The sequence below is a fragment of the Watersipora subatra genome, chromosome 3 (assembly GCF_963576615.1).
Source record: "Watersipora subatra chromosome 3, tzWatSuba1.1, whole genome shotgun sequence".
Taxonomy (NCBI): Eukaryota; Metazoa; Bryozoa; class Gymnolaemata; order Cheilostomatida; family Watersiporidae; genus Watersipora; species Watersipora subatra.
Genome location: NC_088710.1, coordinates 36,898,151 through 36,926,135, shown reverse-complemented (window position 1 = coordinate 36,926,135; position 27,985 = coordinate 36,898,151). Strand labels below are relative to the sequence as shown.

The 27,985-nt window shown below is 35.1% G+C and overlaps 1 protein-coding gene across 1 annotated transcript in view; it reads left to right on the top strand.

Moving 5' to 3' along the window:
- The window catches only part of LOC137390575 (dynein axonemal assembly factor 11-like), a 60,404-nt gene that overhangs the window by 16,107 nt on the left and 16,312 nt on the right, over positions 1 to 27,985 (top strand). Inside the window, exons 8-14 of the mRNA XM_068076905.1 lie at positions 39 to 392; positions 15,662 to 15,794; positions 16,000 to 16,094; positions 19,426 to 19,562; positions 23,261 to 23,469; positions 26,892 to 26,981; positions 27,817 to 27,888. Coding sequence (XP_067933006.1) covers positions 39 to 392; positions 15,662 to 15,794; positions 16,000 to 16,094; positions 19,426 to 19,562; positions 23,261 to 23,469; positions 26,892 to 26,981; positions 27,817 to 27,888 — 1,090 coding nt within the window. The remainder of the gene's footprint in view (positions 1 to 38; positions 393 to 15,661; positions 15,795 to 15,999; positions 16,095 to 19,425; positions 19,563 to 23,260; positions 23,470 to 26,891; positions 26,982 to 27,816; positions 27,889 to 27,985) is intronic.

Below are 27,985 nucleotides of genomic sequence, written 5' to 3'. Positions count from 1 at the left end.
TTACTTAAAACTAAAATTAGCATCTAAAACTTTTCTAGATTTTTCAACTGTGCCTGGATGAGGAGGTGTCATCTAGCAAAAGTACAGCTCAGAGGTCTACCACAACGGGTCATCTAGTCATCACCATGCCTAAGGTCAAGCATGCGACAATCGCTTCTCACAAAAAACCAACTAAGGAGGTCACAAAACCTTTTGCAAATAGCAATATAAAATCTGAAACCATCACTACTGAGAAATTAGAGGTTGACCCGAGTATGTATAGTATGCCAGACATAGGAAATATCGTCAAACAGAACGGATGTGCTGCTCCAGTTGGTACTAAAGCTAAAGCGAAAGTACCGGAAAGAGCGAATAGTCCAGACTTTGTAGATAATCCTGATGTCCCACCACTCGTGTGAGAAAAAACAAATTTTTGAAGTTTAAATAATCATTTTATTCTTAAAATGTGTCAAACTAGCAAAGTGACAACACGCGTCTGACCTCTAGCGTTCTAGATGAATGTCAAAACTACTTGCATAGTAGACTGGTTACAAAATCTCTCAACATTTCTTTTTTAATATTTGTTAGAGATTTTCAAAAACCTTAAATAGTTCGCAACCTTTTATTAGTGTTACTTTAATTTATTTCAAAAATTTTTGCCAATGTGTAATCAGATGTTACTTTCTAACAATTGAATGGATCATAGGCTGAATGCATGTCTATACAAAGTTTTATGTACAGTGACCATCATTTTTTTACGCTGAGTGTTTCATGTGAACAACTTCATTTTGTATCACATTAAACTGAGCAAACTATTTGCAACAAACCTTGTTGTTCTATGTTCGAAATAAATATTTATTTAATCCTTTTTATGAGCTTTCAGGATGACCTTAGGCTCCGCTTAACTGACGTATTCCACACATTTATCAATTTCGCTGTTTCACCATGTTCTCATCTGATCTTGGATGGTGCTTATTCCTAATCAGATAACCATATACATGTACCATAAGGCATAATGATAGAGCACAAGTGTTATGATTTGACATGCATCATGATGCCTGCATACCCGTAACTGCTATAACAAACGTGTTAGTGCTCAAGATATAGGGTTGTCTCCTCCGTTTGTAGTCGTTTCACATCACTGTCGTTCACTCCATGTTTTAATAACGCAGATTTTTGACTACAGTTTCGCCCTTGACACAAGTGGAAGCTCCATTTGTCAATTTTGTGATCGCTTTGCTGGGAACCTTACAGCCGTGCGTAATTACAATTTGAGCGCGTCACTAAAATGTCAGAAGTTAACTAGCCTTTTATTATTATTTAATTGATCAAGTTATTCTTTCGTAGCACAAAGTAAAAAAAAGGTTCATAAATATGATTTCTGCGTTATTTCTCAATGTCTTGTTGTATTTAAAAATGTCATCTCGCGATATATGTACTGGAATTATCCTTAGTCCAAGTTGATGAAGCATATAGCTTGAAAGATTCTTTGTACTACTGTGTACAAAACCATGTGAATTGCTTGATCTAGTATCTGGTCTCACGCTAAATCTTACAGTCAGAGCTATCCGGCACTTCATGACATTATACGTATTGGTTGTAGCATAGTGAACTATCTTCATTTGCAATAACGTTACTCTTTTTGATGAATTCATAAATTCGTTAAACGAAGATTTGTTTAGTTGATTACGACCCCTTAAAAGATCTTTATAGTCAATCTGTTAATTTCATGCACCTTAGCAAGTTGTGTGGATGCAAGTAGTCTGCTATGCGACATGTTCCCATATGTATAATTAACCCATTCAGGACTAATTAGTTATTGGTTGACTGCCCCTCCAGCCTAATTGATTTTTCAGTAGCCTTACAATTAAAATAGAGCTACACAAAATTGAGTATAACTAGAGTTCTTTTCAAAATAATCTTGATTTGTTTTTTGCAGCTTAACAAAGACATTCCAGGCTACAATTTGATATAAATGTCTGTGCACCTTTACAAATTCTACTAACCACAATTTCTAATACTTCCGTGAACTTTTTTTTAATCAAAATTATTTTTTATGTTTCATAGCAGCTCACAAGCAGTTTTTTGGTACTGACATTGTCGGACCTGTGTTAGATTGATAGCAAACTTCATCAGCAGCAAATAAAAAAAAGATTTCTCAATTCGAGCTTACGAGTTACGAGCTTCTAACCAACACTACGTCACTGACCGTTTTATCTATTATATAATCAAACAATTTGTTAATTTATATTGCAATGCATTGCAGAGGTTATTATGAATATACAGTGAAACATGGATAACTCGCCCTCGGATATAGCGAACACATGGTGAACTCGACTGGATTTGCTTGGTCCGTTCCCACGCAATGATAAATGGCTCTATATAACTCGAATTCAACACTGTTATAACAAACTGTTTTTTGCCCAACGGCTACCGAAACGGTTGCTATCGCTTTAGAAAATCACTTTATTCCAAGCCATAGAGGTAAACCTCAACTTTTCGTAATTCATAAGCGTCGTTATTACCTCCATCGGCAAAATATTTTTGTCAACGACTGTTCTAAAGGTTTGGTGAAATTTTATTTATACTGCTATACGATGAATAGAACGGGCTAGCCGGGTCACGGGCGCAAGGATTTTCGCCACGCACATACAAAACAAAAACAGCATGTTGTTTTTGTTTTGTATTTGCGTGGCGAAAATCCTTGAGTGCGTGACCCGGCTAGCCCGTGATGAATAGTTTTCCGACGTTGATTCCGTGTTGAATTAACGTCTTAAAATTAAATTAAATTAAACGTCTTAACGAATTAAAACGTCTTAAAAATTGTTGAAATCAAACGTATACTTTGTCTTAGCTAAAAAAAACTATTCATCGTTTGACCTAAACACAAAATATGTGTGTACATTCAATAAGTATCCATTCAAAAAGCGTGAGTGATATACAATTTACCGTAAAACCTTGTAAAACTTTTAATTGAACTGCCTCGGAGTGTTGCTCTTAACGAATCCCAGGTAAAGTAAGGTAATCTTTCCATAAACTTCAAGAAAGATCGGCAAAATTGATCGTGGGTAAAACGCTCAAAAGAAAAAGATGTCTTTTCTTTGAGCATTTCAGCAACGATCAAGTTTTGCCAATGTCAATCTAAAAACGTCCTGGCAATAACATCACCTCAAACAACAAACCAATCTCAAGTGATAGAAAAATCTCTATACTTTTCGATAAAAACGTTTTAAACTTTACATTAGAAGCATTTAATTTGAAACAAGCCATTTGTGCTTTTGATTTATATTATAGTTTGTATATGTTCATGTATCTACTAATAAATAAGTAAATACATGGACTTGTGACAGTACTCTGATAACTTGAACACTCTGATAATTCGAACACTTTTGCTTGGTCCCTTGAAGTTTGAGTTATCCGAGTTTCACTGTATTATGCATAAGAAAAAAGATACTCAAGTTACCAGCTAACAGACAATCTCCAGCAAAGAAAATATGTGTAAAAATACAGTAAAATATATTGTAAAAAATACAGTAAAAATGAATATGCATGAAAACGAAACAATATATACATGTATAATATGGGTGTGTACATAAAAAAATGATGATACAGTGAGAGTTATTTGATGCCAACTACACATGCATATTTGCTCCCATTATAAGTTAGTTGATGCAGTATTCATCAGATATTGGTGTTGAAGCCCTATGCTCATCATCAATGGCATCATCACTTACAAGCCCTTGACTGTCTTCACCTACATGTAGCAAATATGATCGGTAGTAAGCAACCTATTTGCTTTCAAACTTCTCGTACAGCCTAGAAAAAATTGTGCTTTAGGAGCTTTTCAGGGTAAATACCTGATAAAAAATGAAAATAAGTAGTCTACTGCAGCTAACAATTGGTAATACAAATTGCAAATATTTTTTGATACTGTAGATATAAACACAGAAAGTCATGAAGATGATTACTGTGGTAAGTGTCCCCTATCAACCAATATTAGAGCCTAGTGGTTGGGGCTAGTTTATAATGGATTCTGAGGTTGAGAACTATATGCTTGACTAACTGTGGGTTGAACTATTGGATATAAATGAAATAAGAAGTTTTTATTATCTTGTAGTTCTACAAGGAAATTATTATTTGTTATGGGGTAATAGAGTGATGAGTTCATGCTGCAAAAAGATCTAAATTTTATTGGATTGAAAATGTTATAATCATGTGTATCATGAAAAAATCCATATCTTACACTGTTAGAATAAAGTTTGTTTGAAATTCACAAGAAAAATTTCGGCTTTTTATCGTTTTTTTTCCGGTAAAATTCTATAAATAGCCACATAAAACTTACCTTCTTCCATCAGAAAGTTCTCATTTTCTTCTTGAACATTATTTTCATTGCTATTTTCTTCCCCTGAGCTGATTACCACATCTAATTCACTTAAAAATTTTGCCGTCGTTCGGATAAACCTTTTCCAAAATGGCGATCAACAAATTTTCAAAACAGTTGATATCTATCACATAATTTGTTAGTTAAAACTCTCTTGTCCAATCACATATTTGATATCAAAATGATGCCCAAGCTCTTAAACTTCGTTTGGTGAATGAATAAAACCGATGTACCTAAACAGCTAAGCAATAGAGTGAATCAAAATTTAACCCGTAGAATCCGGGAACGGGCCCTGGAGAACACAACTCTTCCCGTAGTAACCGGGAACAGTCCTGAATGGGTTAAGATTACCTTCATATTTAAGATATTTTTACTCAATCCAAGGGTCGTTTGCTGTCATGTGCATGAGTGTACGCTCAAGCTTATCGGCTTGTTACATTTTTAGGAGCATTAGTTCATAGAGTTTGATTTTTTACCCGAAGCCCTGTTGTATATATTCCAACCTTATCCTTGGCATACATGTAATCAAAGTTGGACATAAAACATTATGTATTTTGTGTACTGCTTACAAAAGTCTAAAAATGGTTCCATCGAGGTACAGTAAGGGCTTGCGAATCCATTTAGCGCACTAATGCATGTGACCCACAGCTAGTTTGGGAGATCTTTGATTGCCAACCTCGAGACATTTATGTTGTTTTATAAAAGCTGTACAAAATTGTTATTTTTAACTAGTATTCCAACTCTAAAATTTCAATTTACCCACATTTGTGAATAATTTCTATTCTAACCATCATGATGAACTAATTCGTGCTGTGAGAAGCATTAAACATGAACAGAAAAGGTTGCTTTCTAATGGAGAGTGTTTTAATAAGCGAACCCAAAGCCCTTCATTTTAATGATGATTATCTACATTTATTGCTTAAGCTTGTGCTTATAGATTCATAGACTGCCATTTTAACTCCCAAATTAAATTAACAAATTTTGTGTACGCAATCTCCATTTTCATGGTTTTTACATAACTATAATTGTCTCACATTTCATACTGCCCATACTGTTTCACAATGTGTGACCAGTTACAAACATAGTAGTTGAGAACTAAATTTCTTTTTGTTCAATCGCCTGCTTGTAGCATTTTATGACCATTTATAATACAGCTAAACTAGTTGGTACGATCAGTTTACTTCAACCAGTTTAATGGTTTAAGTTCATCAGGAAGTTTATTAAAATAACTCAATGGACTCAATCGTGTATATTATAGCTAATTATTGTGACTGCTCATTTGATATCCTCGCAATTAAAAAAGTGTCAACTACCTTATTTGTTCACCTTGATATTCGAGTGGTACTAGTGTTCAATGCTGAAACAGAGCTTTGATCTTTAAACTACAATATTCAAAAGTAATATGCTATCTAACATAAATAGATACATGTCAAATACTAGTTAGTGTTGAAAATGTTTTAGCAATCCTTAAAAGCAACGGTTTTAAGAGTTTTTTCCCGAGGTTCTAAGACATTTATTATCTAAACTGACTTCAGATTCAGAAACATCACTCTTTGATTGGTCCAGAAGCACGTGCTACAAAAATCCTTACCAAAATTATAAATTCAGTTAGTGCAACTTTAAAGTCGAATAACTCAATGTCGTGATTTGCGACTTAACCATGGTTTCTGTGACCGCGACCCATATGTCAAATACTAGTTAGTGTTGAAAATGTTTAAAACTTTTTGTTGTCTTCGTTAGGAATCAAATGAAGCCACAAAGAAAATGTAGATGAGTTTGAGCTGGAACGAATAATAAAAATGAATGCAGAGTGATATGTTAGTTTCATAAATGCACTTGCCTTAGCTGGCTAATGATGATTTAGTAAATAACCTATAAAAGATATGATGGGAAATCCACCTTTAACCCATTTCAACTTGTAAAGAATAATTTTTATCTCAAAATGTGAAATTAAACTTGTTAATTTTTTGTTTCTTATTGAAATCTAAAAGGTATAAACCAATCTTTACTATTGTCTATTGCCGTGTTACCTCAATAAGCTTAATTGTGATACGAAACTTCTCTCTGCGATGCCTGAGACATGAGTCGATTCATCTTAATTCTTCACCCAAAAGAGTTTTTGATGGCTTGGCAGAGTTTTTTCACAAAACTTTATTAATATAATTGTATAGCTATATTTAGCTGTTGTATAGCTATATATAGCTATTGCATAGCTATATATAGCTATGTTATTTGCGTAGATGCGCTGTTCCGGTTGAGTTTTTAAAATATGTGCATTGTATATCACTGAAGTTACAACCACCTATTACAACTGAAGTTATTACCACCTAGTCAAACTCGACAAACAGTTATTCCATTCTGATATATATATATGCTTCATATGTCAAAATAGTCACATAGTTGAGCAAAATATTTCAGCTGATTTCATATAGCTATTAGAACTAATATATAACATAATGCTTCTTAAAACCGTTTAAAAAGCTAATGATTTGCAAGAAAATAAATGAAATATATAACTAATCAATAAAGCAACAATGAATAAAATAAGTATTTATCGTCACTTTGCCTTCTCATTAAAGACATGCGAAGGGGAGGTGTAGCCTTGACAATGTAGGAGCCAAGTGGTGCTTAGCCATGGGCTGCTAGCTTAACTTTAATTATATGAACTTAAATTAAAATAACTTATTTAACATTTCTTGTTTATATATTGGATAATTTTTACATTTTATCTTTAGTTATTATAGCAAGCCTTCTTTCTGACTGGTGTCAGCCAGTCTTTCTTCACTTTGCATCGCTCTCAGTTTGTTCTTCACAATAATAACTTGAGGTTTGAACAGGTTTAAAAAATATTGATTTGCTTTGCTAATGGTTTTCTATGATTTATTGTTTCAGGAAAGAATTGCTTTCTGTCTTTTTCACGACCACTGGCATTAGTCCTCTTGGCATTCACCATTGAAAATTAGAGTAGGAATGCATGAAGTACTGTTTAGTATTATTCGAGTGCAGTAGAACCAAAGTATTTTAGTAAATAACTTAAAAATTACACCTGAATAAAGGTTTTATTATCATTTTACTGCTATATAATCTTTTTTAATAAAATTGAAGAAATACTGTCTAATAAATTGGGGAAAATTTTGTCTCAACACAAGGTAATTTTCTAGTAGGCCTACAACATCCCAAGTATTTCCAAATGTTGCAACCTTGTAAAACAGTGCATATGTATAAAACAGTGCATATGTATAAAACAGTGCATATGTATAAAACAGTGCATATGTATAAAACAGTGCATATGTATAAAACAGTGCATATGTATAAAACAGTGCATATGTATAAAACAGTGCATATGTATAAAACAGTGCATATGTATAAAACAGTGCATATGTATAAAACAGTGCATATGTATAAAACAGTGCATATGTATAAAACAGTGCATATGTATAAAACAGTGCATATGTATAAAACAGTGCATATGTATAAAACAGTGCATATGTACACAGTTTTTCTTTACATGAACTTTAATCATATTATTGATTTTTTTCTGATACTGAAAAGCACATTGAATCTCGAAGAGTTATTGAAGCATTATATCAACACCATGAAACACTGTCTTAAATAAATTGTTTTTAAATTACCCAATTTTAGAGTTGCTAGTGAAATTATTTTATCCATTATATTGTATACGATGCTATAAATTTCATGTTGCATTTATATGCCCATGCATGCAGCAAAATCTATTACATAAATGATTAACTTATGCAAATTACATGTTAGCGTAAATTGGCTCTTGCGATTTGATGTAAGTGGTCATATCTAAGTGGCCATTTTTATCTTAAAGATTACTGTTAATAAATAACGCTAATTATATCCTTATAAATTATGCAAAAAATCTGGAAATATATGAGCTTGCACTAACCTAGTGAACCAAGTCCTGGTATTTTGCAAGAGATTGGCAGTATTATGGGTCTATATTATTTAGCCATTCCAACTGCTTGCCAACTACTTAATATATCAGTTAATGCCTTGGAAATAAAATTGTTTACTTCTTGGGTTACATCCCTAAATTGTTGTTAATTTAAAATTGAGAAAATTTAGGACTATCATAACATTCAGAAAGTTCTGTCAGTTTTTCATAGAATATTTTAAAATTTAGCTGAAAAAATGTCAATTTGAAAACAAAAGTTTTTTTTTCAAAAATCGTTTCATCAAACATTAGCTTACGAACTTGATGAACTGTCAGGAGAGTTCTTATAATTAGAGATTCTAAATTCACCGGCCGATTCAGATACCGATCTGACATACCGATTCTTATTGAAAAATAATCCGATTCATATACTGATTCAGATCTTTTGTGTTGCATAGATAGTTGTTCATTTTATTATGCAAACATAAATACAATGCAAAGAAAATATAAATGTTAATGTATTTATTTGTACTAATGGAAAAAATATACATTATATATACATATTCACATAATGTACTAACATACCGTGCATGTAGTAACAAAACAGTCCATGTTTCTTGTAATTTGTAAATAAAGGTAATTTCTGTTAGTGGTACAGTTCTCTCTGTGATAACGAAGTCTCTCTTTTATTGCTGGATGAACTGCTGCGCCTGTACAAGTTTAAAGCAAATCAATGTTTCTTTTAATTACCGTTAGTGATTCAATTATCTCAGTAAGAAGTCTCTTTCTTCTATCGCTATCAATGTAGCCAGGCGTACTGAAGGGGGACTCACTTGCCACAGATGATGGAGGACAGGCTCAATACCGCTGAGCCTCTGGGGTTACCGTTTTTTGTATGAAACAAACGATACATTGTATCGTCAGGATCAAGAGAGTGATAGATAACTATATGCCTCGACTGTTTAAATTACTTTCGTAATGCTAGTAAATAGAAATATTACACTGCGTGCTTGTCTCCCATCTTTGTTATCTTGTTCATGATTGGCTGCAATAAATCCTATCACTGTAATTGGGAAATACCACACTTTGTGATTATGTCCTGACTAAAGCAAAAACGTTCCTCAGCTGTGTTGATCAGGCTATAGACGTGAAATAAAATGTGTGGCAGGCCAGAAATTCATTAGGTAAAAGTAAGGAGCTTGCAGCTGATGATTTTTTATTAGTGTAGCAGGCTAAAATACAGTTTTCTGCTAAATAGTTGATCTGTAAAAAGTATCGGAAGTTTCAGATTTTTCAATAAAAGATCGGCCGATACCAATTCAGATACTTAACACCCATATCGGCACCGATATCGATTCCAATACCAAAATCGAGGCAACTCTACTTATAATTGTGGTTTCATACATTTTCATCATATCATGCGAAAGACTGTCCATTTAAAAGTTGACTTGCAACAAAATTCACATTATAGTTATTTGGTATCAAAAAATTCACCATGTCTTACTCTGCTGTGTTGTAAGTGCAAAATATGTAGAAATGTGATTACAAGCTCTTAAAAGCTCAAAAACGAACAATTAATCGCAGCCATCACGAAAACGACGTAGTTTGGAATATCTTTATTTTGATGACGTTCTCAAATATTTTGGTTTGTTTTGACACGTGATGTTCTCACATAAATTGAAAGGCCAATATAAAGCTCAATATAAAACGTCTCGTAGCACTAGCTTATGACAAACATTTTGGGTTCTACAGAAAAGCCCCTATCAAATATAGATGCTCGCTACTTTACAGTTTTGTGTCGGCTTGATCTTATCATCTAGTCGTAATCTGATCATGTGACCCCATACTTCTTGCCAAACAGCGCGAAAGATTTCTACAGCATTTTTCGACTATCACATGTGACCAACAGGCTCGTCATGTTTATCAAAGGATGATATGCAATCCTTCAAGCAAGGTTAAAAAATTGAACGAATTTTCACGGTAGTAGTAGAGCAGGAGGGCATCAAAAAGCTGTCAAAAAAGTGATTTATTCCTTTTGAAGGTGGGCTATGTGATAAGAGTGGCATCTATATGAGAATTTTAAGCTGATTTCAAATATCTGGTTTCTACACCTCTCAGATTGTTCATTTTTGAGCAATATGATTAATATATTATTTTAATTAAATAAATGGCTGTAGTGTTTTATGTGCTTCTACCAACAATGTAATAGTGCACATGGCATATAAATACTAAATAATTAGCAATGACTTAAGTTGGAATCAATTCTGATAACACTAAAATATTTATTATTCAAATATTAGAATAATATTATAATTGTATTATATAATATTATGTGTTCTCAGTTTGGTTGGTTGATATTATGGCGGCGTTAAAGTTTGTCCTTGTTATTCCGCAACTCCTATATCATTACAGATCTGCAAAACAAAATGAAAAGTATTTTTAAAGACTTAGACAATGTGTATATATTTTAGTATACATATATTCATCATCAATGCTTATTATGTTGAACCGTATACTTTATTATGCAAGTCAAACCGCAATTAGTCAGTCTTTCATACGGTATGACACATATGTATTCTAATCAAATATGAAGCACACCTCTGGTTACAATACCACACAAATACTAACCTTCTAATTCACAGTCATCTGAGTCTTCTGCATCACTACTTTCATTTCCATCATCTTTTATTCTTATTGCTACAGCAGCTGCATCTGCACATGTTCGTACATTTAAGATCTGTATTGTTGCACTGACAGCGACGAGACTGGCACCCAGTTTTGCATCGACAAAACATGTTATGAGCACATCAGGAGGTGCTGGTTGTTGAGTCACCCATCTAGCTTTAAGCTCTCCGCCTTCCATAAACCATCCATGTTTCTGGGGGATGGGGCATTGATGATGATTTGCTTGGCTCTTCTCCATATCGCGGCCTGATAGGCAGCCGGCGGCCTGATAGGCAGCCCTAGATATATGAAGATTTAACTCTAGTGTGGGTGGTAGGTTTGATTGTGATGTGCGAGACGGTCAGCAGAATATCTTATACCGGGCTTCACTGATGGAATTTGTCTCTTCACCATATAATCCGCTTATGAATGTCTCAATAGATTCTCTTATTGCACCATCAACTTCAAAATTTGTTCCTAATGATTTCAGTGTGTTACAGAATTCAAGATTGTTCTTTAGCAGCTTGAAGACAGTTACCTTCCCTTTGGAATGGAATGCGCTTACACTGTCGCATCCACTTAGAGAATAGAGCCCGAGCAGTGCTTTCCATCGTTCGGGCGTAAGGACAATAAACAGACAGCCTATGGTTACATATCTCAACTGCTCCTTCCACAGCAGTAAATGAGTTTCTGTGATGGCAGCTCATCCACTAAAGATAGACAGCTTAGGAAAACATCTGTGTCCTGGCACTTGACTAGAACTTTTGAGCTGGGTTTGTCTTCCATTATCTTTGCGCTATGTGATAACGTGCGTGTATCTGCCTCCTCGTGGTCTGATGCCAAACTATCTATTTGGCTTACGGCAATTGATTCATCAAGGTCATAGCTGATCATATGGCATTCTTGAGAAAGAGCTGTTACAAGATCTAGTTTCTGCTTCACAGTTGGCTTCCTCCATGTATCCTTCAAAGATTTCACTAGGGCAGTCTTGTTTGAGCCATCTGCTAAAAATTCAGACCATTTTGGCACTGATTAGTTCAGACTAAACACACCAACCTTCTGCCTTTCACATTTCTACGACTTCTCTCATCTCCATTAATGCTGATATCAGGGTATGTGTCACAAACAAAATCCACACGACATATGTGATACACGCAATACTAACTATTCGTTGCAAAAGCTGACTTGCAACCATGCCAAAAGTTGGAGGAGCTTTCAGGGTGTGAATTTTGGCCATGGCAACAACCACAACAGCGTCAAGGATCGGTAGCTGATCCAGGTTAACATAGATTGATGGTTGATAATCAGCATCGTTCACAACAGCAGCCATCAGAGCCGATTTAGTAGTCTTCAATATAGAGCCATCAGAGTTAGCCAGGGACCAGCTGATGTTGCCAAAAGAAAATGATAACACTTTTCTCAAATCCAAGTTACGCTGTTGGCTGATCACTAACCAATTCTCAAACAGTCTGTGCGAACACTCTAGGACTTTTTCTTTTGATTTCTTCTTAGCTGATGGTAATGTGGTAAAGGTTTTAAGCTTGTTCGACTTGATGGATGCGTTGAAATCAATTTCTTGGGTGCTTAACCTCTTCTGGACAAATTCTGAAAGCTGTTTCTCTCCTATTACATTTGATATTTCAAGATCCTGCTTCACTTCAATGGAGGCTTTTGCACCACTAGTAATATGCACTAGCTTGGTGGTTTGAAATGCAAACAGATTTATTCTTCCTGTTATGAGTCTTTCATGATTTTCTTCCTTTCCTCATCATCCTTCAATGCCTTTTCAAGCATCTCATAACTTGCTGTATCCGAATCACCAAGCACTAGCATCTTCTTCATGCCTGTATGTACAGCTGTTTGTTCCGGGTGAGATAGAGTCCGATGTTGAGAGGCCGATGACTTTCTGGTAAACCCTATGATTCCACTGTGAGACTTTGAGTCTCTTTTAACTGTTTGCTCAATAAATTGATCACAAGCAATAGAGCTGAATGGACAGTGATGTCGTGATTGATAAGTAAAATACCTCTTCTTCATAATAGCCTCATACACCTTGCTATGCGATACTTTCAGATTAGTCATCTCAGCATAGTGCAGCGTGCCATATCTAGCGTAGTTTGTGTGGTCATATGCAAAAAACCAAGGGAGGATCCTACATGTAATTTATCTATACATTTATGTCCAAATTGTAGGCTATAACACGTCATGTAAACTGCAAAGTGTTAGTTTTGCTGCTCCCAAAATGTGCAGACAAAAATTAAAATGTTTTCTTTTTCTCTCACCAAAGTACCATCATCATGGAGTAATCATCATGAATTTGTAAAGTTATAAATGTCTAGTCTCACCTCTTCTGATGTATCACATTCTTTCTGTCTTTTCTCATGTCTTTTCTCAGCTCTTTCCATAACGAGTTTGTTACAATACTTTTTATAACAGGCATAATGACATAACAAGTCTGAACTCTCATCAAAGTTCTCAACGCTTAGCACTTTTGAGCAATTTCACATGGAATGCTCTTTTCTTCTAATATCAACCATCTGCTTGAATAATGTTTGGCTGTCGCATATTGAAGTTTAGTCACTCTGACTAGGGTTTCATTCACAGACTGATCAAGACAGTGAAACAAGCAGTCTTACTGCATCCTTGGCAGTGATGAGAAAATGCTGAGAGTTGACTCACCAAATCTCAAATAAAAGCATTTATTAATTTTCGAGATTCTAAAATAGTTTTCTTTGTCTGATATGTAAGGTTTTCCAAGCAAACTTGGAGTTGCCCCCTCCTATTTCAAAAGTGCTCTTTAGCTCAGAAATGTGCCAACACATAGGTGTAGAAACATTATAATTGAGTTTAGCATAAATTTCTGACTATGAGACATCTTTGTATGAATAGCCCACCCTCTGAAGGAAAAGTCTGAAAGATAAGTTGATGTTCCTGCTCTACTATAGGTTTTGAGATATCAGTGCTCAAAGTGACAGCATTACAATGATGATGAAACAGACGCGTAAGGACAATAGACATGGTTTTATTGAATGCGTGAAGTATATTTGTGAAAATATTTTGACCAACGAGGTTGATCAAAGTGTAAACAGAAGCCATCATGTTCAATTACGTCCCATTTGAGCCGTTTTGGAAAGGGATTTCGATCTACGCCGTTTTTGTGATGACTGCGGTGAACTGTTCGCTTTTGAGCCTTTAAGAGCTTGTAATCACATTTCCACATATTTTGCACCTGCAACACAGGAGAGTAAGACATGGTAAATTTTTTAGTACCAAATAACTGTAATGTGAATTTTGTTGCAAGTCAACCTTTAAGAATTTGGCAATTTTATATTTTTCATCATCTTAATTTGCTAAACACCCGCAAATAACAAATTCACATCACTCCTTAGGATTTGATATACTTTCAATACTCTATATTAAAAGTTAAATAATATTTTGGTATATTATATTTGTAATATAATGTATCAAAATATAATATTAAATTTATAATGTAATTTATAATATATTATATTTTTAATATGATTTATATCAAAATATAATTTGATATACTTGTATTATATTTTTAATCCATATCGTATAACTTGCCATTTCCATGATAGTTCAGAGTTTTAAGCTCACAGTACTAACAGTGCCAAACAAAAGACATGTTGGTTCTCTAGCAGATGCTTCCAGTTTCAATAAAGGGTTTACTCATTCTTCCGACTCATTGTTCCACTCAGCATTTTCTGAAGGGACTTTGGAGATTAGACAAACGTGTAGGTGTTAATGTCCTAATAGGTACATCGATGAACAAATGCATTTGCCAGCATTGACATTGTTTGACATTTACTCCCTAGCTTAGTCATGATTGGCTGATTTTCTTTGAGTATTTTTTTTAAAATTCAAAATCATGCTGAAATAAAATAATAAAAGTACCTGTAGTTCGAAGTAAAATTATGTGAACGATAAAATGATTATAAAATACAATCTAAAAAAGTTACAGTCGTTATAAAGTTTGCTCAAATGTTTAGCTTGCAGTGCTGAGCAGTGTGATTGGTTGTCAACCTACTTACCAGAATAGATAGACATGGTTTGGTAATGCTTTGAATACAGCAGACACTATCGTCATGAATATTTATGCATCTCATGCGTGCAATTATGGTTGTCTGACCAGCAATCTGACGTCATTTTGCACATGTTTAATCAACTTTCTGCTGAGTCATCATTTTGTAAGGCAAGAATAGAAGGGGTAAAGGTTTATAAAACATTGCTAGAGCTGGACATTGCCCAATCAAATGGTTCTAAAAAGTACTTGTGGAAAATACATGCATGTGCATTTCAAGTTATTCTCATTGGTGAATTTATGTTCAAATTCACATTATTACTGGTAATTCGCTGGGTTTTAAATATTTGCCTCTCAGTTGAATGGTGTTCATATCTTAGCTTTGCTGTGTAAAAACGTTTTATATTTACATCGCATATTTCATATATTGATCTGCTTTATTGATACGCTTTTCTATGGCCGATTTGTTTTTTTTATGTTTGGGTACACAGTGGCTTGCTTTTCAAAGGGCTGTAGGCCTATTACTCTAGCTCTATTTCGACACCTGTTTAGAGCAAGTATTTCTTCTCAATTTGTTATAGTACAGCGCTCCATCTGACCACACCCCCAATATTCACTGCTCAAGTATCATGTATAATTTTTATTACTACGATAGCTCAAAGCTGCGGAGCTCATTGGCTAAAACGCCTGCAAGCGCTTACTTCCGCAGTTTGTTCGGATGGCAGCAACTGTACCAGAACGCCTTGGGATTGACAAAGGCCATCACAATCTAAAGATTGGTAAAAGCTTTGAAAATGGCTCCAAGGAATCATTTCACACGATACGCTGTAAGTTAGCCTTTGCTATGACCACTTCTTACTGACCATCATTTCCATATGTACAGAACATTTCTTTGTATTTTAACTTCATAAATATTCTTTTAGCAAAGTTTCTAAAGAAAAATAAAGACTCAATTAAGTTTGTGGCTAAAGGTGTAGTATGTAGAAAGTTTAGTCATACGCATACCATTCCCAAGTGCTACGGCTCTTGTAGATGACTTCAAACCAGCATCTGTCGACACCAATCAAGAGTCGAGTGTAACAGTTGGAGACGATGGGGGTGTGGAGGTCACTGTACCTCATGTCCAGGTAATGAAGAGCTATGTACAGTCATATTACTACACACGAGTACCTCAACATGCGAGAAGTTCGAGATACGAGCTGACTTTCAAGCAAGTTTCTTCCTTGAGATACGAGCCGGTTGTTGATGGCCACTATATGGCTAAGTATGTGAGAGGCTGCTTTCGAGAACAGTGTCACTCGGTCTTTCTCCTCGAATCAGTTTAAAGAAAGTTTTTACAGGTTTGCTAAAAGTTATAGTGAACGCGAGGCGAAATGCGGCCTACCGGAAGCCATACTACAAAATAAGATGATAAAATTAAACTTTAATGAAAGAGTAAAACTTAAAGAATAGAGAAAGCATAATATTATTATGCTTTATTATTTATCTTGAGGTGTTGACTGATGTTCTTAAAAAAGAATCAAGGAGGTTGACCCACCAGAAGCTGAGATATAGCCAGCCAAACACAGGTCTACCTAATAACGAATCAGAGAAAAAATCCCGAGAATTTTGACATATGAAATCGACTTATTGGAGATGTGCCGGAGTTGCGCACCCTTACCGCCATTACGTATACTGATTGTTTTAGGCTACGAGATGTGAAACGCTTCTCGCGATAGTCAAGAATTTACAGACTAACTCTGGTTTCTCAGGAAAACCAAGCAAACATTGTGTGGTAAAGGCATTTGCCCACAACCCCTTGCCATGATTTTTCAAAACAGAAGAGCAGATTCTCACTATTGTGCCTCAAATTTTAACTCTATCTTCAAGGATATGCTCCGAAGATCCTATGTTCAACGAACGGCGCATGTATAGTCTATATTATATGATATCCGTGATTTGCAGTTTGTTTAGAATAAGAAATGGGAATGGGAATTTTTGTTCATTCATCATCTTTCTACTGTGTACCTACTGCAGCATTCAGTTGATTTGCACGATTATCGTCACTATTAACAGGCTGTAAGTTCACCACAGCCATAATTTTAAAAAGAATAACTTGACCGTACTGCTCTTGCAGTAAGAAAAGAAAACGATAACTTTTGATTTGATTCTTCTATTTATCTATTATCTTATCTATGATTATTTTTTATGATTAATATAATAATCATAATGCATATTATACAAAATAATAATATAACTGTGTATAGAATAAATGATGTAACTAATATAATTTGTAGAAAATTCCAAATGATAACCGAGATTGATGATTGATTTAATTGACTCTATTTATTAGCTATAGATAAAAAAAATCTGAACAGCGCTAAAGATGAGTCTGAATAGGGAAGCTAAGTGGGAGAACAACAAAACTGAGCTGAACTAGCAAGATAGCGAAATATTGCGAAATAACAGATGCGTGTAATTATTTCATGCTAAAACTAATCTGCACGTCAGAGGGACTGGTTCGGAATTCTCAGAGCAATGATTGTTAGGCCCAATTTGATTGTTCTATACTTCAAGGGATTAAACCAATTAAAACGCTGTGATTGTTATAGGAGAGCGCATTAGTTGGCTTAATTGACAAATGGCACACAAGTCGATTTCATACGTCATATATTGATGCTAATATGAGGATTACCAAAACACTTATGTCTTTTGGTAGACCTGTGTTTGGCTGGCTATATCTCAGCTTCTGGTTGGTCAATCTGTTTGATTCTTTTTTTAGAACATCAGTCAACACCTCAAGATAAATAATAAAGCATAATAATATTATGCCTTCTCTATTATTCAACTTCAGGTGTGTGTTTAGTAAGTTAATTCCATTGAAGTTAAATTAAAAGGTTTTATTACGTAAGGTCACAAAAGTTCAGTGTACCGAACACATTGCTCTCAACTCTCTTTCTCAGAAGGCTGTTATCCAAAACGTCTGCATCAAAGGTAAACACTCCATAAAGTAGTGTACATATTGACGTTACATTTTATTGCAGATCATAGCAACTAAATAGGTATTTGTTACTTTTTTAGCACATGTGCTGAATTACAATAATTAAAAACATGTTTGTTTCACCGTTATATCCTGTTTAGGTGCTTTTTTCATAGCATGCTAACAAATTAGTTTGTACTTGAATATTTTATATAGAAATTAGTGCCTTGAGACAGTACCAGAACGCATTAAGCTCGCATGTCAAGGTATGACTGTATATGCATTAAAGCAAGTGAATATTAACATGATTTACTGAAAGCTTTTGTATCATCCAGAAAAATCCAAATGTTGAGATTTTTGCTGGCTTCTGATTCGTTGATCACATTGTTCAATTTACTTAAGTGAGTTATCCGTTATTCTCATTAGTTATTTCTGTAAAAGTGAAACAATTGCAAACCTTTTGTTTCTTGATTGTGCTTGGTCTTATTTACCTGTATTAGTACTAGTCTTATCTACCTGTATTAGTACTAGTCTTATCTACCTGTATTAGTACTAGTCTTATCTACCTGTATTAGTACTAGTCTTATCTACCTGTATTAGTACTAGTCCTATATACCTGTATTAGTACTAGTCTTATCTACCTGTACTAGTACTAGTCTTATCTACCTGTATTAGTATTAGTCCTATCTACCTGTATTAGTACTAGTCTTATCTACCTGTATTAGTACTAGTCTTATCTACCTGTACTAGTACTAGTCTTATCTACCTGTACTAGTACTAGTCTTATCTACCTGTATTAGTACTAGTCTAATCTACCTGTATTAGTACTAGTCTTATCTACCTGTACTAGTACTAGTCTTATCTACCTGTATTAGTATTAGTCCTATCTACCTGTACTAGTACTAGTCTTATCTACCTGTATTAGTACTAGTCTTATCTACCTGTATTAGTACTAATCTTATCTACCTGTATTAGTACTAGTCTTATCTACCTGTACTAGTACTAGTCTTATCTACCTGTATTAGTACTAGTCTTATCTACCTGTATTAGTACTAGTCTTATCTACCTGTACTAGTACTAGTCTTATCTACCTGTATTAGTACTAGTCTTATCTACCTGTATTAGTATTAGTCCTATCTACATGTATTAGTATGAGTCTTGCCTACTTTTGGTTCCACATCTCATTGGATAGATGGGCCATCCATCATATATGCTTTATTGAATCCCGGTTACTTCTCCAATTCGTGTGCTTTAACCTATAAAGAATCTGTTGGAGTTGAGACAAGTTTCGCCTCATGGGGTGATCTGTGATAGGATGGTACGGACATCAGTAGCATTTCATTGCTCACTATGATGTACAGTTTATATGTTATTATTAGTACTTTCAGCATTCACTCAAAATGCTTGTAAATAGTTTTTTTATAGAAAGAACCTTTAAAAGGTATTAGTTACTGTCACCTGAAAGGCCAGTATTGCGCATTCTTACATAATGGTTGCAGGGATCCGGCACGACTCACACAGTCTATAAAGGAAACAAACGACCTCTCCAGAAAGAATGTGTTCTCATCATCAATCATGAGACTGGAGAAATTGCTCTTGAAAAGCTTAGTTACGCAATTCTTCTCAAAAAGACAAGGTAAATGTATTTGGGTACCGGTGAGGGAGTATTGTACCTGTGAGGGAGTATTGTACCTGTGAAGGAGTATTGTACCTGTGAGGGAGTATTGTACCTGTGAAGGAGTATTGTACCGGTGAGGGAGTATTGTACCTGTGAGGGAGTATTGTACCTGTGAGGGAGTATTGTACCTGTGAGGGAGTATTGTACCGGTGAGGGAGTATTGTACCTGTGAGGAAGTATTGTACCGGTGAGGGAGTATTGTACCTGTGAGGGAGTATTGTACCTGTGAGGGAGTATTGTACCTGTGAGGGAGTATTGTACCGGTGAGAGAGTATTGTACCTGTGAGGGAGTATTGTACCGGTGAGGGAGTATTGTACCTGTGAGGGAGTATTGTACCTGTGAGGGAGTATTGTACCTGTGAGGGAGTATTGTACCTGTGAGGGAGTATTGTACCTGTGAGGGAGTATTGTACCTGTGAAGGAGTATTGTACCGGTGAGGGAGTATTGTACCTGTGAGGGAGTATTGTACCTGTGAGGGAGTATTGTACCTGTGAGGGAGTATTGTACCGGTGAGGGAGTATTGTACCTGTGAGGAAGTATTGTACCGGTGAGGGAGTATTGTACCTGTGAGGGAGTATTGTACCTGTGAGGGAGTATTGTACCTGTGAGGGAGTATTGTACCGGTGAGAGAGTATTGTACCTGTGAGGGAGTATTGTACCGGTGAGGGAGTATTGTACCTGTGAGGGAGTATTGTACCTGTGAGGGAGTATTGTACCTGTGAGGGAGTATTGTACCTGTGAGGGAGTATTGTACCTGTGAGGGAGTATTGTACCGGTGAGAGAGTATTGTACCTGTGAGGGAGTATTGTACCTGTGAGGGAGTATTGTACCGGTGAGGGAGTATTGTACCGGTGAGGTAGTATTGTACCTGTGAGGGAGTATTGTACCTGTGAGGGAGTATTGTACTGGTGAGGGGGTATTGTACCGGTGAGGGAGTATTGTACCTGTGAGGGAGTATTGTACCGGTGAGGGAGTATTGTACCTGTGAGGGAGTATTGTACCGGTGAGGGAGTTTTGCACCTGTGAGGGAGTATTGTACCTATGAGGGAGTATTGTACTGGTGAAGGAGTATTGTACCGGTGAGGGAGTATTGTACCGGTGAGGGAGTATTGTACTGGTGAGGTAGTATTGTGCATTTGATGGCTTTGGCTCTAAATTTTACTGAAATAATTTTATCTTTTATTAAATATATTTGTGTTACATTTTGGTGCCAAAATTGTAATTGTTTTATACACACAGATATAGAGTTCTATTCATGCAGGTATAGAGCTTTATACATGCAGGTATAGAACTTTGTACATGTAGATATAGAACTTTATACATGCAGATATAGAGCTTTATACATATAGATATATAGTTTTATACGTGTAGATATAGAACTTTATACGTGTAGATATAGAGCTTTATACATGTAGATATAGAGCTTTATACATGTAGATATAAAACTTTATACATGTAGATATATAGAGCTTTATACATGTAGGTATAGAGCTTTATATGTGTGGATATAGAGCTTTATATGTGTAGATATAGAACTTTGTACATGTAGATATATAGATATGAATAGGTATGTAGATATGAATAGGTAGATATTAGCACATGTTGATATGAATAGGTAGATATTAGTACATGTTGATATGAATAGGATGATATTAGCACATGTTGATATGAATAGGTAGATATTAGTACATGTTGATATGAATAGGTAGATATTAGCACATGTTGATATGAATAGGATGATATTAGCACATGTTGATATGAATAGGATGATATTAGCACATGTTGATACGAATAGGTAGATATTAGCACATGTTGATATGAATAGGTAGATATTAGCACATGTTGATATGAATAGGTAGATATTAGTACATGTTGATATGAATAGGTAGATATTAGCACATGTTGATATGAATAGGTAGATATTAGCACATGTTGATATGAATAGGTAGATATTAGTACATGTTGATATGAATAGGTAGATATTAGTACATGTTGATATGAATAGGTAGATATTAGCACATTTTTATATGAATAGGTAGATATTAGCACATCTTGATACGAATAGGTAGATATTAGCACATGTTGAATACAAGTATGAATTCGAATGGGAAACCATTCACAACAGTAAAAATCTTTAAAGGTTGACTTGCAACAAAATTCACATTACAGTTATTTGATATCAAAAGATTCACCATGTCTTACTCTGTTGTGCTGTAGGTGCCAAATATGTGGGAATGTGATTACAAGCTCTTAAAAGCTCAAAAACGAACAGTTAATCGCAGCCGCACGAGACCCCCGTAGTTTGGATTCTCTTTCCAAAACGGCTCAAATGTGACGTAATTGTGAAAAATGGTTTCTGTTTACACTTTCATGCAACCTTATTTGTCGAAATATTTTCACAAATACACTTCACGCATTCAATAAAACCATGTCTATTGTTCTTACGCGTCTATTTTATCGTCATTGTAAATGCTGTCACTTTTAGCAGTGATATCTTATAATTTGCCGTAAAATTTCATTTAATTTTTTAGCCTTACCTCGAAGGAGTACATATCATTGTCTGATAATCATGACGAGCCTGTCGGTCACCTGTGATAATCGAAAAATGCTGGAAAAATTATTTGCGAAGTATTGGGTCACATGATCAGATTATGACTTGACGATTAGTTCAAGCCGAAACAAAACTGTAAAGTAGCGAGCATCTATATTTGATACGGGGTCTTCGGTAAAACCCAAAGTGTTTGTCATAAACTAGTGCTACGATAAGCTTTTTATTGAGCTTTTTATTGGCCTTTCAATTCACGTGAGAACATTCGTGACAAGACAATAAATAAATTTCATGGCTACGTCAGAGAAATAAAGAGATTCCAGTCTACGGCGGCTTTTCGTTTTGAGCTTTTAAGAGCTTGTAATCACATTCCCACACATTTGGCACCTACTACAAAACAGAGAAAGACATGGTGAATCTTTTGATACCAAATAACTGTAATGTTAATTTTGTCGCAAGTCAACCTTTAACATCTACCATTTGTTTTTGAATAATGAACATGGTAAGAAAATCTTTCTTTAAACAGTCAAACTTTTCTATTGTGTCTTGACGCGTTTCCAAGCATCAAGAGTTGTTACAAAGGTCAAATTTGCAACCATCTTTATGTAGTGGATGGAATATTGTAATAAGCGATTTAGTCTGGCTTTAATTTTCAGCGATAATCTCTTCAAGATTCATCCCACCATCAGGTGTCTAACCATCAGGTGTCTAACCATCAGGTGTCTAACCATCAGGTGTCTAACCATCAGGTGTCTAACCATCAGGTGTCTAACCATCAGGTGTCTAACCATCAGGTGTCTAACCATCAGGTGTCTAACCATCAGGTGTCTAACCATCAGGTGTCTAACCATCAGGTGTCTAACCATCAGGTGTCTAACCATCAGGTGTCTAACCATCAGGTGTCTAACCATCAGGTGTCTAACCATCAGGTGTCTAACCATCAGGTGTCTAACCATGTTTTGCAACTTACATAAAATTAACCACTAAATCATGCTTTAAACAATTATTGGGTTTTTGGTTTTCCTACATTTTTTGTCTGCGGATCAGATTTTTGTGCAAAACTGGTTGCTAAGCCTAGTGTTCTGACCGTCAGTTCATTATTTACAGGTCTGATCCTAGTGCAAGAATAGTTACTAACCCCCGGCCTCTCACACCTATAGATAAGACCAAAAGTTCACCGATGAGGAGAGCGCCCATGAAACCTCACCCTAGCAGCTCTGCCATCATTGCTACTCAACCTACTAGTTACACCGGTGTACAAAAAGCATCTCGCTCTGCACCAGCTGTACCTTTTGGTGCTGAACTGGGTTCTGCCGGTAAGGCTCAGCTTTCAAACCTGTTAGAGAGATTTAAAAAGATGAGTTGTTGATGATTTGAAAAAAATTTTGTTTTCTTCAAAATCTAGCAGGCTCCACGAATGTTGTTTAATCTGCGGTTTAAAAAAATGATTGTTGGTTTATCCTTGAAAACAAATTCCTTCAAATTTACAAATTTGTAGCAAAAATTCATTTGTTACTACAAATTTGTATTTAAAACACGCCGAAATATTGATAGGTTGTTGCTACTCTAAACGCTAGGCGCTTTTAAGGTATCCGTTTGACAAGAAATTTCAATCAACACAATCGTTAATACGGTATTCCTCGTCAATCTGAGTGCCATATAAAATGTATAAAGACAGCAATCTATAGACTGTATGAACTGCCAAACTAGTGAAACCCGTATTTTCTGCTTGTTTTGGCTCAAAAAATACTTGCTAGGTTAAAGAATAGAGAAAGTATGATATTTTGATGATTTATTGTTTATCTTGAGGTGTTGACTGATGTTCTATAAAAAGAATCAAGGAGATTGATCCACCAGAAGCTGAGATATAGCCAGCCAAACACAGGTCTACCTAATAACGAATCAGAGGAAAAACCCTTTGAAAATCCCGAGAATTTTGACGTATGAGATCGACTTATGGGTCATGTGCCGGAGTTGCGCACCCTTACTGTCGTTACGTATACGGATTGTTTTAGGCTACGAGATGTAAAACGCTTCTCACGATAGTAAATAATTTACAGACTAGCTCTGGTTTCTCAGGAAAACCAAGAAAATATTGTGTGGTAAAGGCAGTTGCCCACAACCTCTTGCCATGATTTTTCAAAACAGAAGAGCAGATTTTCACTATTGTGCCTCAAATTTTAATTCGATCTCCACGGATTTGCTCCGAAGATGCTCTGTTCAACGAATGGCGCGTGTATAGTCTTTATTATACGATATCCGTGATTTGCAGTTTGTTTAGAATAAGAAATGAGAATGTGAATTTTTGTTCATTCATCATCTTTCTACTGTGTACCTACTGCAGCATTCAGTTGATTTTCATGATTATCGTCACTATTAACAGACTGTAAGTTCACTACAGCTATAATTTTAAAAAGAATAACGTGACCGTGCTGCTCTTGTTGTAAGAAAAGAAAACAATAACTTTTGATTTGATTCTTCTATTTATCTATTATCTTATCTATGATTATTTTTTATGATTAAATTAAAAAATTGTTTTTTATTATCCCACGAACAAACGAGCGGAAGCGAAGTATGAGAGTTTTTATGATAAATGCATGTGCACACAACTTACGAAACTTAATCATCAACAATGAGACGAACCCTTGTCTTAAAATTTCATCAAAAAATTCCACCATCGTTTTGTAGAGTCATTAAAGTATAATAACGATACAAAACACATTTAAGCCTATTTAAATATGTTACCAAGTCTTTGTAAACCGTCGGCATTATCTTAAAACTTACCCATCTGATCGGATTATACACAAATAAACAGATTCATTTGGACGAAAATTGCCACAAAATGCTTGAAAAGCTTAGTTTAATAAAAGTTAAGACTGGAAATTGAAACGCAGAGCGACAGTGAATAGAACGACAAAGTCATGCGCATTTCGCGAAAAAATAACGTGCACATTTCACCAATCTATAGCATTGTCAAAGGTTTCTGCATTAACGTAGGAGTACTGAAATCGTTTCATTTTTGCCGATTTCAAAGTACATGTAACTGACATATTTCTAACAATTCTTATGAGATTTTAAGATTATGAGATTATAAAAACTATGACGTTTTTAAATGTAAACAAAATTGTGTATTGGTTTTATATTATTACTATATTAATAATATTGGTTATTCTAATAATATCAGTGCATTTTACTTCTAATATTAGCCAATATTGCATTTCTCCTATTGCAAGGGGAGAGATATAAACATATAATCTTTTCCTTTCATTATTGCTATTTGTTGTATATAATAACACCCACACCCAGTACATTACAGCTACCATTGCAGTTATCCTATTGCACAACAGTGCCATTTGACTGCTAATATTGCATTTCTCAACCATCAGTACCCTTTCTTTTTTTCCAATATCTCTTTGGTCGTGGGCTGTATGACAGTGGAATTTCTAGTTAGTATAATAATCATAATGCATATTATACAAAATAATAATATAACTGTGTATGGAATAAATGGTGTAACTAACATCATTTGTAGAAAATTCCAAATGATAACTGAGATTGATGATTGATTTAATTGATTCCATATATTAGCTATAGATAAAAAAATTTTGAACAGCGCTAAAGATGAGTCTGAATAGGGAAGCTAAGTAGGAGAACAACAAAACTGAGCTGAACTAGCTAGATAGCGAAATGTTGCGAAATAATAAATGCGTGTAATTATTTTATGCTAAGACTAATCTACACATCAGAGGGACTGGTTCGGAATTCTCAAAGCAATGATTGTTAGGCCCAATTTGATTGTTCTATACTTCCAGGGATTAAACCAATTAAAACGCCGTGATTGTTATAGGAGAGCGCATTAGTTGGCTTAATTGACCAATGGCACACAAGTCGATTTCATACGTCATATATTGATGATTACCAAAACACTTATGTTTTTTGGTAGACCTGTGTTTGGCTGGCTGTATCTCAGCTTCTGGTTGGTCAATCTCCTTGATTCCTTTTTAAGAACATCAGTCAACACCTCAAGATAAATAAAGCATAATAATATCATACTTTCTCTATTCTGTAAGTAGCTGGCTATAGTTGCTTATGTTTAGGTCAGGTAGCTGGCTATAGTTGCTTATGTTTAGGTCAAGTAGCTGGCTAGAGATGATATATAAGAGGGCCGTTCAATAAATAATGTGAATTAGTTCATAAAAAGTGTTTTATGCTAAGTAGAACATTAAAAATTTTATTTTTTTACTCAATCCCCATACGACACACACTTTTGCCATCGAGGTACCAGCTTTTGACTGCCTTCAGTATAGAATTCTTTAAATTGACTTTTGAAAAAGTCACTCGCTATAATCATAACCCCTTAGTCTTGGTCGACCATTTTGAAAACCTTCAACAAAATTATCATATGACCACATAATCTAAAGAAAATTTAGGGGAGTCACTAAAGATTATATAAACTTTCAAAAAGAAATTAGGCTTCTACTTATGATAGAACACTTTTTTATGAATTCAGAGTTATTTATTGAAGGTTAATCATATAATTATTTGTATAATACTAAATTGGTTTGTAGGAGGCGTTTACAATGCACTAAAAATTTGTTATAGTTTATGGCGAGCATTGTAAGGCACGGTAATTTTCTAATTACGAAACCGATGATAAGACGTCTATTTTAATGTTTGTTTCGTTTCACTTCAGTACATGTTTTTGCTCTTTTCACTTTGTTGCATTGCGCTCTCCTAGATATGGTGATGTCATCAGAAAGCTCGTCTGACAGCTCTAGTGGCAGCGGATCATCTGACAGTGATAGCGATGACGAGCAAGGTAATCAAGGTGAGAACAGAATGAGACCTGTATACTCATTGCACGCTGGCAGCTCGAGATCATGTCAGTCGAGGCTAAAGTTTATCGCAAATCCTCTTTTGCTTTTAAGCAGGAGTTATTTTCTTGCAGAAAATGTCATATGCATTTGTGAAACTTAGGCATGAGCATTAGTGTATAGTAGTGTAAATAAAGAATTTGAATTAATGCTTTCATAGCTACTTTATATAGCCGATTATTTCCTCTGTGAATTAATAGTACTTATTGCTATCGGCAATGCATTATTACACCATTGTTTTATTTTGCCGGAGGATTCACTAAAGCTTTCTAAGGTAGCTCAATATTTGTTACGAATACGACTCTTACTACAAAAATATGTATGAGATGAAATATGATGCAAATGAAAGATGAAAAGGTGAAAATACATAAGAAATGTTTCCCTCTTTTAATGCTTACAAATGGGAATAGTTCAAACTCTTATCTTGCAATACTAGTAGCACCGCTGAAACCATGTGGAGTTGTTTGGTGAGTTGTTTGGTGAGTTGTTTGGTGAGTTGTTTGGTGAGTTGTTTGGTGAGTTGTTGTTGAGTTGTTTGGTGAGTTGTTTGCAAGATATGTATCCATTGTTTGCTGTCAACTATATGGATAGACTGTTGAATAGGCTATATGGATAGGGTGTTTAATAGGCTATATGGACAGGCTGTTTAATAGGCTATATGGATAGGGTGTTTAACAGGCTAGGGGGTTGATGAAGGTAGGAGCTCATTTTGGGCCGCCATCCATTTCATACTTTGCTACCAGTAGATGTTGTCCATAAGTATACAATTGAAAAGTTGCTTGGTTACAGGAACTGACCAGGAAACTAAGACTGCACCACCTGTTACAGGCCTGGCACCCCCTTCATATCTACATACACTCAGTAAGTGCATACTATACATGTATCCATTGTATTCTGTTTCAGATGAACTTTCCACTAGAAAACAATAAGCAGTCAGTATATTTACAGTAATTGCATA